The sequence below is a fragment of the Solanum verrucosum genome, unplaced genomic scaffold (assembly GCF_900185275.1).
Source record: "Solanum verrucosum unplaced genomic scaffold, falcon-dt-bn FXZP01000115.1, whole genome shotgun sequence".
In the NCBI taxonomy this organism is placed as follows: Eukaryota; Viridiplantae; Streptophyta; class Magnoliopsida; order Solanales; family Solanaceae; genus Solanum; species Solanum verrucosum.
The window spans coordinates 871,865-884,369 of NW_026020680.1; the positions used below are offsets into that span (position 1 = coordinate 871,865).

General features: G+C 34.8%; 2 protein-coding genes across 3 annotated transcripts in view; one reads left to right on the forward strand and one right to left on the reverse strand.

Moving 5' to 3' along the window:
- LOC125812189 (mitochondrial thiamine diphosphate carrier 2-like) overlaps positions 1-12,505 on the forward strand; it is a 252,341-nt gene that overhangs the window by 174,225 nt on the left and 65,611 nt on the right. The window lies entirely within an intron of this gene.
- LOC125812186 (F-box/kelch-repeat protein At3g23880-like) lies at positions 360-1,524 on the reverse strand. The gene has a single exon (XM_049491707.1). It carries the CDS (start codon positions 1,515-1,517, stop codon positions 405-407), a length of 1,113 nt encoding a protein of 370 aa, XP_049347664.1. The 5' UTR covers positions 1,518-1,524; the 3' UTR covers positions 360-404.

The following is a 12,505-nucleotide window of genomic DNA, read 5'->3' on the forward strand; positions in this document are numbered from 1 at the left end:
CTTGCTCAACCAACTCGTCCACCCTGGGGGTATGTTGCAAACTGCGGTTGCACTACATTCGAACCATTGAGTCAGTGAAAGTGCAGGATAAATAAACTTTGGAGGAACTTCCAAGCTGACTTAAAGATTCTAAAAAGCCAATTTTGTTGGTGTCACCTACTTTTGTAAAGGATGATATTTTCAAAGAACCAACTCCAACCATAAGTGTCATACTAACATCATAGGGCTTTACTCCCTTTGATGATCCAATTGTCAGCCTAAGAGCCAAAATTTTCGCTCTTTCTTCTTTTGGCCAAAATCCGGAATCATCAAGTAAGACTTTGTCAGTTTATCACTATGCACAAGACCACAAAAGAAAAACCATAGCACAAATTTCCATCAGTCATTCATCTATCCATAGCTTTTCAAACTTCCTCAACAAAATGTGGCGAAACAAGACTTTTCGTGTACAAACTAAATTGAATTTTATAACCATGATGGATCTGAACCTGAGGATGCTTGAAAGTATTGTGTGTTGAATTATATATCAATAAACTTGAACGGTGTTGCAGTAAAATTTCATCATTATGAGAGATGAAAACTGGAAAAGGCGAGTGCTCAATAGCTGTAAAATAAGGGATTGAAGCCACCTTAGTCCACGACTCCACAAGTCCATATGCCTTCATTACCCACACATCCATCCGAACCTTATAATAGTCACAAAATACACATAGATTACCACCTAAAATCCCTAATTCCCAATCAAAATTACCATAAACAAGATCAGGCAATGCTACATTTTCATATCTCTCATCGACGAGGTTTAATGAAGAGATAAACCATGAGTCATTCTTATCACTAACACGAGTAGCAATCCAATGAAGTCTTCCATTCACAAATTTAGCAGGATCGTTGCAAAATATAACACCGGGGTACTCTTGAATCATTTTCCAAGAATTAGTTCTTAGACTATAAACCCTAAACTCATTCTGAAATCCATACTCACTATGCGAACTTCCCATAACTTCTACAACTTTGTAATCATCTTGACACTCATTATAACCAATACCATAAGCCAAATACGAACTACAATGCACATTACTTCCTGAAATTGGCAGTTTCTTCGACTTTCTTATAGACGGATTCCATAGAAATAGATCATGAGCACCACCAGAAATACAGAGCAACCCCTCACATGAACCCACAAAGTTATAATTAACAAGTGGGTCTTTGCAAGGAAAATCAAGGTCATCAGGTACATGTGGAGATTCTTGATACATAATTGCATAAAGAGAGCAAGTGTAAAATCTTAGGGTATGCTCAAAAGAAGAGCTACTAAGAAGGATGTCGTGAGCAAAATCTTGTTTGTTGGTTGAAAATTCTAAATGGGTTTTGATGAATTGACGAGTTGAGATTAGAGAAAGCCAAGATTTAGAAACGCACCTCATCATCAACAAGGATTTCACGGGTAGCCTTACCAGTATTTCAGATATTATTTCTGGAGGAAGAAGTGACACTGATTCTGATTCATGCGCCATTGATGTTGTTGCCGAGAATTTTATATGCTGAGCTTTAACCCATTTGCAATGTTGCAACCCCTTTCAATGAAGTGAGATAGGCAACATGAGGTTTTAGGTTTTCAATCTTTAGTAAAGATACCATATTAATTAGGTGATTTTTCTTTTATCTGCTTTAATTTTATGGATTATGGGTGTTCATGGTTCGGTTTGAATCGATTATTGGCCAAAGTCAAAATCAACCCAATACAATCAATTTTTAAATGTCTAAAAGCAAACCAAACTAAACGAAAAACATAATTGTTGGTTTGGTTCAATTTTTTTATTTGAAAGTAATAAATTTGTTGAGGGCATAGACATCTCGATAGACACACACCTAATACATGAACAATCCACTATTGTGGATTCAATTAGGCAATACTAAAGCTATTTTAAAGTGATTCTATCAAGAGAAACGGTGACTATGTAATTTAAGGTAGGGTAGGTAAAGATAAGGTAATGGATATTTGATGGACGTTGTCTTAGGATTTTAATAGTTGGGTTAAAATTTAAGTGTTGGGCTTCAGAAAATGATAAAATTAAGTATAATTTACATAAATCTCATAGTGTAAAGAGTAAATTACATCTTATCCCTATTCTTTTTCTAATTACAATAATCCCTTAAAATTTGTACCATTTAGATACATTAATTCACCATCCGGATAAATTAATTCTAATACAAGAAGAATTTTTCTGTTGCGCTAAAAAGGGAATAAAATCTGAAAATTAATTAAATCCCATAAATTACGTTTATGTTTCTTCTTACTCTCAATCATACAAAGGTAAATCCTAACAGAACGAAGAAATTCAAAATTTCAAATTACTCCCCCCATTCAACGAAGAAACCTTTCAGATTTGATTCAAAAACTTTTGTCAAAATTTTGGGTAAGCGAGGTGAGTTACGAAGGAAACAAAAGTGATGGAATTGTTATTGGACAAACGATTTCCTTTTGAATCTTCAAGTTCATTGAAGATCCTTTCAATTTTGATTCAAGATTGTCAAAAATTTTGAGATTCAAGATTCTTTCTTCTCCCAATTCATCGAAGATCCTTTCATTTTGAGATTCAAAATTATTCTCCTAGTTTATTGAAGATCCTTTCAATTTTGATTCAAAATTGTCAAAATTTTTGAGAAGATAGATCATGACTATCTTTGCTACTTAGCATTTTACTATTTATGTATCTTATTTAAATTGATACATATTGTATTTATACTAGATACATTAAATAAATAATTGTTGCCCATAAGATCTTAGATTTGAGATCGATATATTACCGTGTGGTAGTTGCTATGTAATTTAGTATAAATTTGAATTTATGTATCATATCTAAAAAAAAATTAGTGCATGATACATTACTATTTATGTATCTTGTTTAAATTGGTAAGTATTGTATTGTTACATGATACATTAAACATGTAATTGTTCCCATAAGTTGTTGTCACGCCCCGAGCCTACACCCCGGACGTGACTGGCACTCGAGAACCATTACTGGCTCCAAGCGAACCCTTGTATTGACTTACTTAATCAGCGGAAGACTTTACTCAAGATAAATATACTTTAAAAGAAAAACTAAACTGTTCAATAAATAACTTAGAATGTAATAAATAACATTCACTACCAAAGTGGCAACTTAATTCTCAACTTAACTGAAAAGGAAAAGTAAAGACTCGTGAACTAACATCACTAACTCTGTCTATGAAGCCTCTAAACAACAGAGATGGACGTCGGGACAAGACCCACAACATCCTAATGAACTAAAATATTGAAAGCAATAAAAAGGATCCTCCGAAAAGCTAGGAGGCTCACCAACTGACTCTGAGTGCTCAACTGGATCAACGAGGCACTGGATGCTGATCTGTTACCTGTGTCTGCATCATAATAAGATGCAAACCAACTGGCATCAGTACATTGAATGTACGAGTATGCGAGTTGGAATGCTAAACATAACTTAAGCTTGAAAAGAATCTGAAAGAAACATTTACCTTGACTTTAGTCAACTCCTGAATAACTTAACTCAATATAAAGCAATAAAACACATGCAATATATAGAAAGCTTTTAAAACAATAGAAAACAACTTAGTTCGTTAAAGAAAATGCAATATCAATTCAACTTTACTCATATATGAAAGTAATATAGTTTCTATGGGAGATTCTCTAACCGACAATCACCACTATGAGACTAAGTGGTAATACAACGTCTTGTCCATGCTGCCAGAACTGTCCTATACTTTGTTGTCATATAGAACGCCTTAACTAAGTGGATCCACTAGTCTATGCTAAAAAGCACTTAAGGAGTTATCTAAAAAGTATGATCCTTTACCCCTTAATGGCTACATGATTTATGGAGGCGTGAGTTATCTGAACTCAAACTTGTCCTCATTGCGGTGCTCAATACTACTCCCAAAATATATTTATCTCATATGTTTGTAAAAACAAAACTCTTTCTTTGGTTTGAGATAATTACTCAAAAACTTAGCTTAAAAACTCTCTTGGAAATCTCAGTTTCCTTTTTTACTCAAATGTGAAAACATTTTAACTCTTGGGAATACTTAGTTCCCGTATAATCCTTGAAGAATGAACTTTACTCTTACTCTTTACTAAAAACAAGCTCAAAGGCTCTTTTGGAAATCTCAGTTTCCTTTCTTGTTTAAATGTGAAAACATTTACTCTTTGGGAATACATAGTCCCGATATACTCTTTTGAAGAAATGACTTCAGTCTTTACTCTTTACTCAACTTCAAACTTAAGTCTTAAAACAAAGTTAAAACATTTGTAGAAGACTTTTGGAAGACTCTATGAACTTCTCTTGACTTGACTCTTAACTTTCCTTGAATTGAATTATGGATTCAAGGATTGTAATTTGTGATAGGAAAGATCTCATGATGTTTAGGAATAATTTTAGATAACTAAACATAAGAAATGATCAAGAAATCACTGCCTGGAAGCAAGTCCGCGACGCGGAAACGCATTTAATTTTTTGATCGCAAAATAAATTTTGAGGCAGAACGGTTTGTGACCGCTCCGCAACGCGAAGAAAATTTATGTGAACTCGTGGGACAAGTCCGCGACGCGGACTAGGGCACCAGATTTGCCCGACTTTTTTCTTCTTCGTTTTCCAGCCCCAATTCGCCTAAATTCGATTATTTTTCTCAATATCTCTTTAGATTCAGGTACCCACAACATATACACAAGAATCTAACTCAAACAACTCTAATAGTTGACTCTACAATCTCAAGAAACTCCTCAATCTCATCCCAATTTAAGAACAAAAGTAAATTCGAGAACACATATCAAGAACATTCAAACTTTCAACTTTTTAGGACGATTTCACGCTGAATTAAATATGTTTGGCGCGTGGGTGAATGAGCCCAATGCTGTGTGAATTCACATACTTTGTAGGGATCACCCCTTGACGAAATCCACGAGCCTAGCTTCAAGAACTTGACGATTCCTTGCTCCTTCTCCTCTTTTCTCATCTTCTTTTCTCTGCTCTCAAAGCCCTAACTTGTTTCTCAAAAGTGTAAACTGAATCCAATCAGTTTAGACCCCAACTTAATTACCAAAAATGAAATTAATTAATTGGGTGGTGAAAAGACCATAATGCCCTTCTAAAATCCGGATGGAACTTTCCTTATTTGTACAACTCAACTTTCAATGGGAATAACTCACTCATACAAACCCAGAATCGCGCAAACTCGGCGGCGTTGGAAAGATTATTCCAAGATCTTTTCTACGATATTTGGAAACACACCTAACTCATCCTGAGCTAGGAGTTATGGTCGTTTGAAGTTGACCAAAAAACTCAAACTTAACCAATACTCCAGATTTTTATTTTTTTCCAAAAATTACTCTTTCTAATTCTAGCTCTTTCTAGTTCTTTTAATTTGCGAGATGTTACAGTTGTTTGGTTTGAGATCGATACATGTAGTATAAATGAGATGTATCATGCCCGTATAATTTGACGTAGTTGTGTATCATATACAAAAAAAATTGTGAATATGATAACAATGTTTTTGTTGTAAAATAGTACTGCACATACACAACAAACATATGATACATAGTCAATAAATTGAGCCTACTGTTCGTGTTTTCCTGTTAAAAAAAAAGAATCGGAAAGAAAAAAATAAATGAAGAACTATCTCTTAATTAACTTTAAATCATTAATTGTAGGAAGAAAATATTTAAAATTCAAAATAAAGGAGTGATAAAGGTAATTGGTGATATAGTGGAGTGATTATAGGCATGAATAAAGGGAGAAAATAGTGGAGTTGGAAGATTGAAAGTTATGTATCTGGAAATGAGCGAATTTGAGAAAAAAGAGGAATTTTTGTAGTTTTTTAAAATGTTAGGGAATAATAGAAAATAGGGTTAAAAATGATGTGTAGTTAGGTAATTTTTCCTAAAATGTATTTAAAAACTTAAGTTAATTAAAATTTAACAAAATATTTATATTTTATTTATGAATAATATATAAATAATTATAAAATTTATATATATAATATTTGAGGTTTTTTTTTTGTAAAACCAAAACCAAACCAAATAATATGCTTTTTAAAATCTATAACCAAACTGTTAACTAGTGTAAATGATTGAGTTAGTTAACTAATCAGCTAGAGTTAGTCAGAAATATAGACAACTGACATTAGTTAGTTACAAGCTCATGTGATTAGTATAAATATACACAGTGTAAAGATTCAATGTATCAAGTTACATAATTCAATCAATACAATTTCTTTCTTCCTCACTACATTAATGTAAAGCTTAAAGCTCCAACTATGGAGCTATCATGGTATCAGAGCCTACGATCATAGAGACTTCATTATCTAGAAGAAGGATTAGATGCTCCGGTCTCATCATTCCTAAAAACTGGTGAATCAGAAGAAGTTGTTCATACGTTCCCATGACTAGAACTACAATAGATGTAGCTTGAGTTGGAACTACTAGCACTGGTAGTGGTAAAAACGCACAACAACAATTCCTGTGATTGATCACAATCATCATCTATTTCTTTAGAATACAGAAGTTTCAGGTAGTTCTCTAATCTCACTACAATTAACAGGTTCAGAAAACTACGCTTTGTGGATTAGGTCTTTTCGAATTGGTTTAATAGGTCGAAGTGTAAGCTAGGATTTGTAGATGGAAGGTTTCCTAAGTCTATGTTTGAGCCTGAATTACATTATCAGTGGGAAAAATGTAATGCAATAGTTTTGAGTTTATTTATTAATGAAGTGAGACCTGGTCTGCTTAGCTCTGTTGTATATGCATCTGATGCTAAAATGATGTGGCTAGATATGAGAGAAAGGTTTGACACTGTGAATGTATCCAGAATTTTTCAGTTGCATAGAGAGATTCATTCTCTCACTCAAGGAACAATGTCAATTGCTGACTATCATTCAAGGTTGAGAGACCTCTAGGATGAGTATGATGCTATCATGCCATGTCCTCAGTGTCCATGTCCCGAGTCCAAAAAGTTTGGTGAACATTGTGATTATCAAAGGTTATTGCAATTCTTAATGGGGTTAAATGAGTCGTATTACCCTCATGATGAGTTCTATTCCTTCACTCAACAAAGCATATGCACTACTTATTGATCAAGAAAGACAGAGAAGTCTAGCTAGTACTAGTTCCAATAACTCATGGATGATAGAAGGCACAACAATGTATACTCACAGACACAACATCTATAACAATGGAGCTGGTTCATCTAAGGTGTCTTCTGCCAAATCATTTTCAAGTGTTGGTGGTCACAATGAAAGATATAATCACAGTACTAGCTCTTCAGGAAGAAGCTACAAGGCCAGAAAAAACTTCTTACAATGTGAACATTGTGGGTGTAAGGGTCATTCCAGAGAACAGTGCTACAAAATAGTGGGATATCCTACTGACTTCAAGTCCAAGAAGAAACCTCTGAACACTGGGATGTATGCTAATCAGGTGGATCTCCACTCTAATCCTGGACAAGAGAACATAAGTTGCAGCATCAAAGGAAACAACACTTCAGGAACAGGTCCTCTTTCTGGAGCTTTCTTCACTCCTGCTCAGTATCAACAAATTATTCATCTTCTATCTAGACCAAGTGGTGACAACACAAAAGTTAAACCATCTGCAAACATTGCCACTACTGATGATTCGGGTAGTTCCCTATTTACTATGTCATGTAATTATACAAGTAGAAAATAGATAGTTGATACTGGAGCATCACATCTGACCTTGGCATTCTAAATAAAGCTAGGGATGTGCCTGAACAAGGAGAAAGTAAGGTTCATTTACCAAATGGTAAAGTTACAACAGTCACTTACATTGGAAGTACTTGTGTATTGACAAATCATTCTATATCTAATGTGTTATTCTTACCTGACTTCAGGTTTAACTTGTTGTCATTCTCAAAGATAACTAAAGATTACAATGCATGGTGTGTTTTTTTCCTGACTTCTGTCTTTTCCAGGACCTCTACACTGGTCTGGTGAAGGGGATTGGTAAGGAGGAACATGGTCTATACATACTACATGAAGGTCCAAGTCAAGCTCTAAGTCAGCTGGTCAATTATAGTATAACTAATTCTGTTAGTTCTGTTACTCAGTCTGAGTCTAGTAGTATATGGCACAAAAGATTTGGTCATGCACCTATTGGTGTAATAAAGAATCATGAGTGTCTTAAGACATTAGCAAGTACTGATCAACTTCATTCACTGTTTGTCCTCTAGCTAGACATGTTAAACTTCCATTTCCTATAAGTACTCAAAAGACTAATCATGTATTTGAATTGATGCATTGTGATTTGTGGGGACCTTACAGAGTTCCTACCTATAATGGAAATAGATTTTTTGTTACTACTGTGGATGACTTTAGCAGGTATACTTGGGTGTTCCTACTTGCATCTAAAGCTGACACTATAGTGGTACTCAGAAACTTTATCTAAAGCTGACACTATAGTGGTACTCAGAAACTTTCTTAAACAGGTCCAAAATGTATTCTCTACCACTGTTAAAACTCTGAGAACAGACAATGGTTGTGAGTTTTTTAATGGTGAGGTTCAGACTTTACTAAGTGAACTTGGAATTGCTCATCAGAGTACTTGTGTCTATACACCACAACAAAATAGTGTTGTTCAAAGAAAGCATAGAACCATTCTTGCCATGGCAATGTCTCTCAAGATTCAAGCCTCTATACCACTCAAATATTGGGGTCATTGTGTCTCAACTACTGTGTATCTTATCAATAGGCTTCCTTCTAGAGTATTAACCTATAAGTCTCCCTACGAAAAACTATATGTCCACTCTCCATCCTTATCTCATCTGAAAATTTTTGGGTGCCTATGTTATGCTGCATGTCCCAAAATTTCTGATAAGTTCTCTTCCAGGGCCATTCCTGCAGTGTTTATGGGTTATTCATCCATATAGAAAGGAGATGTCATGTATGATATTCATGCTCATAAGTTCTTTGTGAATAGGCAAGTTGTGTTTCAAGAATTTTTGTTTCCTTTCAAGCACACGCAAGCATTTTTAGATCCCATGTTTCCTATCCTTGACCTTATTTCACCAATTGATTCCGAGTCAGTATCACTACCTAGTGTGACTCCTGTAAATATGGATTCTGAGTGAGTTATGCCTTCTGAATCACCATTTCCTATATCTACTGTTCCTATTCCAATTCCTCATATGGTAACAGTTGCATCTTCAAGAAAATCAGACAGGCCCAGTAAACCCCTTTTAAGGTTGCAGGACTTTGCTACACAGCCAAAAGCAAGAGCTATCTCTTGTCTCTATCCATTAGCCTATCATCTCACTTATTCTCATATGTCCCCCTCTTATAGTCAAACCTTCCAATCTTATTCAGCTATATCTGAACCAGTAACCTTCAAAGAGGCTGTTGTTGATCCTGCTTGGGTAAAAGCTATGAATGAGGAAATTGCAGCTCTAGAGGCAAATAAAACCTGGAGCATTGTTGATCTTCCACCTGGAAAGGTACCTATTGGGTGCAGGTGGATCTATAAGATAAATTTTCTAGCCTCAGGGGAAGTTGAGAGGTTCAAGGCCAGGCTGGTAGCTAAGGGGTTCAGTCAGAGAAAAGGTCTTTACTACGGAGAAACTTTCAGTCCAGTTGCCAAGATGGTCACTGTGAGAGATGTGGTAGCTCTAGATGCCTTTCAAAGATGGTATATTTATCAGATGGATGTTCACAATGCCTTTCTTAATGGCGATCTCAAAGAAGAAGTGTACATGTAGATTCCTGATGGCTTTACAAACTAGGGGGGAAGCAAGAAGGTGTGCAAATTACACAAGTCCTTGTATGGTCTAAAATATGCACCTAGGCAATGGAATTTAAAGCTGACTGAGGCATTAGTGCAAATGGGATTTACACAAAGCCACTTTGACTATTCACTCTTCACTAAACAGGCTAAGGGGTGATATTGTGATAGTGTTAGTGTATATGGATGATCTTCTGATTACTGGGAGCAGCTCTCAACAGTTATGCAAGACTAGACAGGAAATTCAAACCAGCTTCAAGATGAAAGATCTAGGTGAACTCAAATTCTTCCTTGGAATTGAGTTCTCTAGATCTAATAGGGGTATTTTGATGACACAAAGAAAGTATGCTTTGGAACTAATTTCAGAGTCTGGGCTAAGAGGAGCTAAACCTGTGTACACACCACTAGAAATGAATCAAAAACTCACTTCTATCAAGTATGATGAGCATGTTAATAACACAGACACAAGGACTAAAAGTGATGATCTACTTAAAAATCCTACAAGGTATCAAAGACTAGTAGAAAGACTTCTCTATCTCACTATGACTAGACCAGATCTTGCCTTCATTGTACATAGACTAAGTCAATTTATGCACTCTCCTAAACAGTCACATTGGGAGGTTGTACTAAGAGTGGTGAGATATATTAATGAACCACCTGGTTCATGATTACTAATGCCATCTGATCAAACTGCACAACTAACTGCCTACTGTGACTCTGATTGGGGAGCATATGTGGAAACTAGGAGGTCAGCATGATACCTTGTGAAGTTTGGAGGTGCTTTAGTGTCGTGGAAATCCAAGAAACAAGAAACAGTGTCAAGGAGTTTAGCTGAGGCAGAGTTTAAGAGCATGGATGCTTGTGCAGCTGAGATCACTTGGTTAATAGGCTTGTATAAACAACTGGGAGTATGTGTAAAATCTTCATGTGCATTTGATGTGTGACAATAAGGCAGCTATTCAAATAGCTGCAAATCCAATCTTCCATGAGAGAACTAAACACATAGATATTGATTGCCATTTTTTTAGGGAAAGAATTTGCCAAGGAATGTTGTAAACTGAACACATCAACTGGCTGATTTACTGGTCTATGAAAGATACAACACAACTTGTTGATGAGCAAACTTGGGATGACTAATGTGTTCCAATCATAAGCTTGAGGAGGAGTGTTAGCTAGTGTAAATGGTTAGCAAGCTAAATGGTTAAGTTAGTTAACTAATCAGCTAGAGTTAGTTAGAAATATAGACAGCTGGCATTAGTTAGTTACAAGCTCATGTGATTAGTATAAATATACACAGTGTATAGATTCAATGTATCAAGTGACATAATTCAATCAATACAATTTCTTTCTTCCTCTCTACATTACTGTAAAACTTAAAGCTCCAACTATGGAGCTATCACAAACCATACCAAATATTGATTTTTTAATCGATTTAATTCGAATTGCGATTCAATTTGATTTTTTAACTATAATCATGAACAACTCTAATTACGTGTAGGAGGTGAAACATATATCGTAAAGTTAATACATACAAATATGATAAGTGCAAATAAACTAGCTGAATACCATAGTTTATTTATTATAAGAAAAAAGAAAAATTGGCCACTAGGATAAGAAAAATAAAATTCAAGATTAAAATGTGAATTATTTTACTGTGGTTGGGGTGGCATTTGATTCAATCTTTTGGATTTTAATTTCTTAATAGTGTTCATTGAAGACCAAATCAAACTACTTTGCTTGAATTTTTTTAAAGTTGAATTTGATTTAATTTGATTTTTCGATTTTCTATGAAGAATGTCACCAATAAGTTGCATCTCCCCAATTACTTGATAGAGTGTGCGGGATTGAGTCCAAATGAGAGCTTTTTCCCAAGCTTGCCACCATACTTTAAAGCATTTTATTCTTTTCTTCAGCTAAAAATTCTTATGGCTAGAAAATGAAATTAGGTGCAAGGCACAACATTTGATATGATATTTTTTTTTAATTCAAGCTAGTTATCATTTCAAAACAGTATGTTATTTCTTTTTCTTTATGTATGATGTGCACTATGAATTGCTATGAAACTAGATGCACAACTCGAGCTTACTTTTAAATTGCCATTTATATTATGTCAACAACTGTGAAGGGAAGACAATGAAAAAGGGGAAATTGCTTTTCTGAATGTATGTTATTGAACTTCAATTCTTCAGTGCACCAAAATATCAAATCGAGAACCAAACCAAAAAATATCAAAGTTGAAGAAGACAAGTACTGAAAAATCTTTGATGAATACTAGATTTTCTCACCAATCAATAGAGTTTAAATTGCTTATAGAAGCCACAACTAGCTCTAATCCATTTTCAAGCATAGAAGAGCAAAAACAAACTTCTCTTCGTACAATTTTCTGTCAAGAAGCCTAGTTTCAACAACATAACCAGTGAAATTCCACACATGGGGTTTAGGGAGTGAAAAATGTATGCAGACTTTACCTACCTCATAGAGATAGAGGAGATGTTTCCGAAAAGCTCAGACAACGCATATCAAAGTAGATTTATAAGGAGAAAACACAAGTAATAAAAATATAGAAAATAATAGGAGTCAAGAAGACTAGTTCAAGAGTATGAAATCAGAAAGGTCTAGGGAATATCACTTACAGATAAAGGTAAATAAGAACTAGCCAAAAACAAAAGTATACATAATGCTTTAGATAATAAGTTTTATACTCTTTTCTTCTTCTCAGCA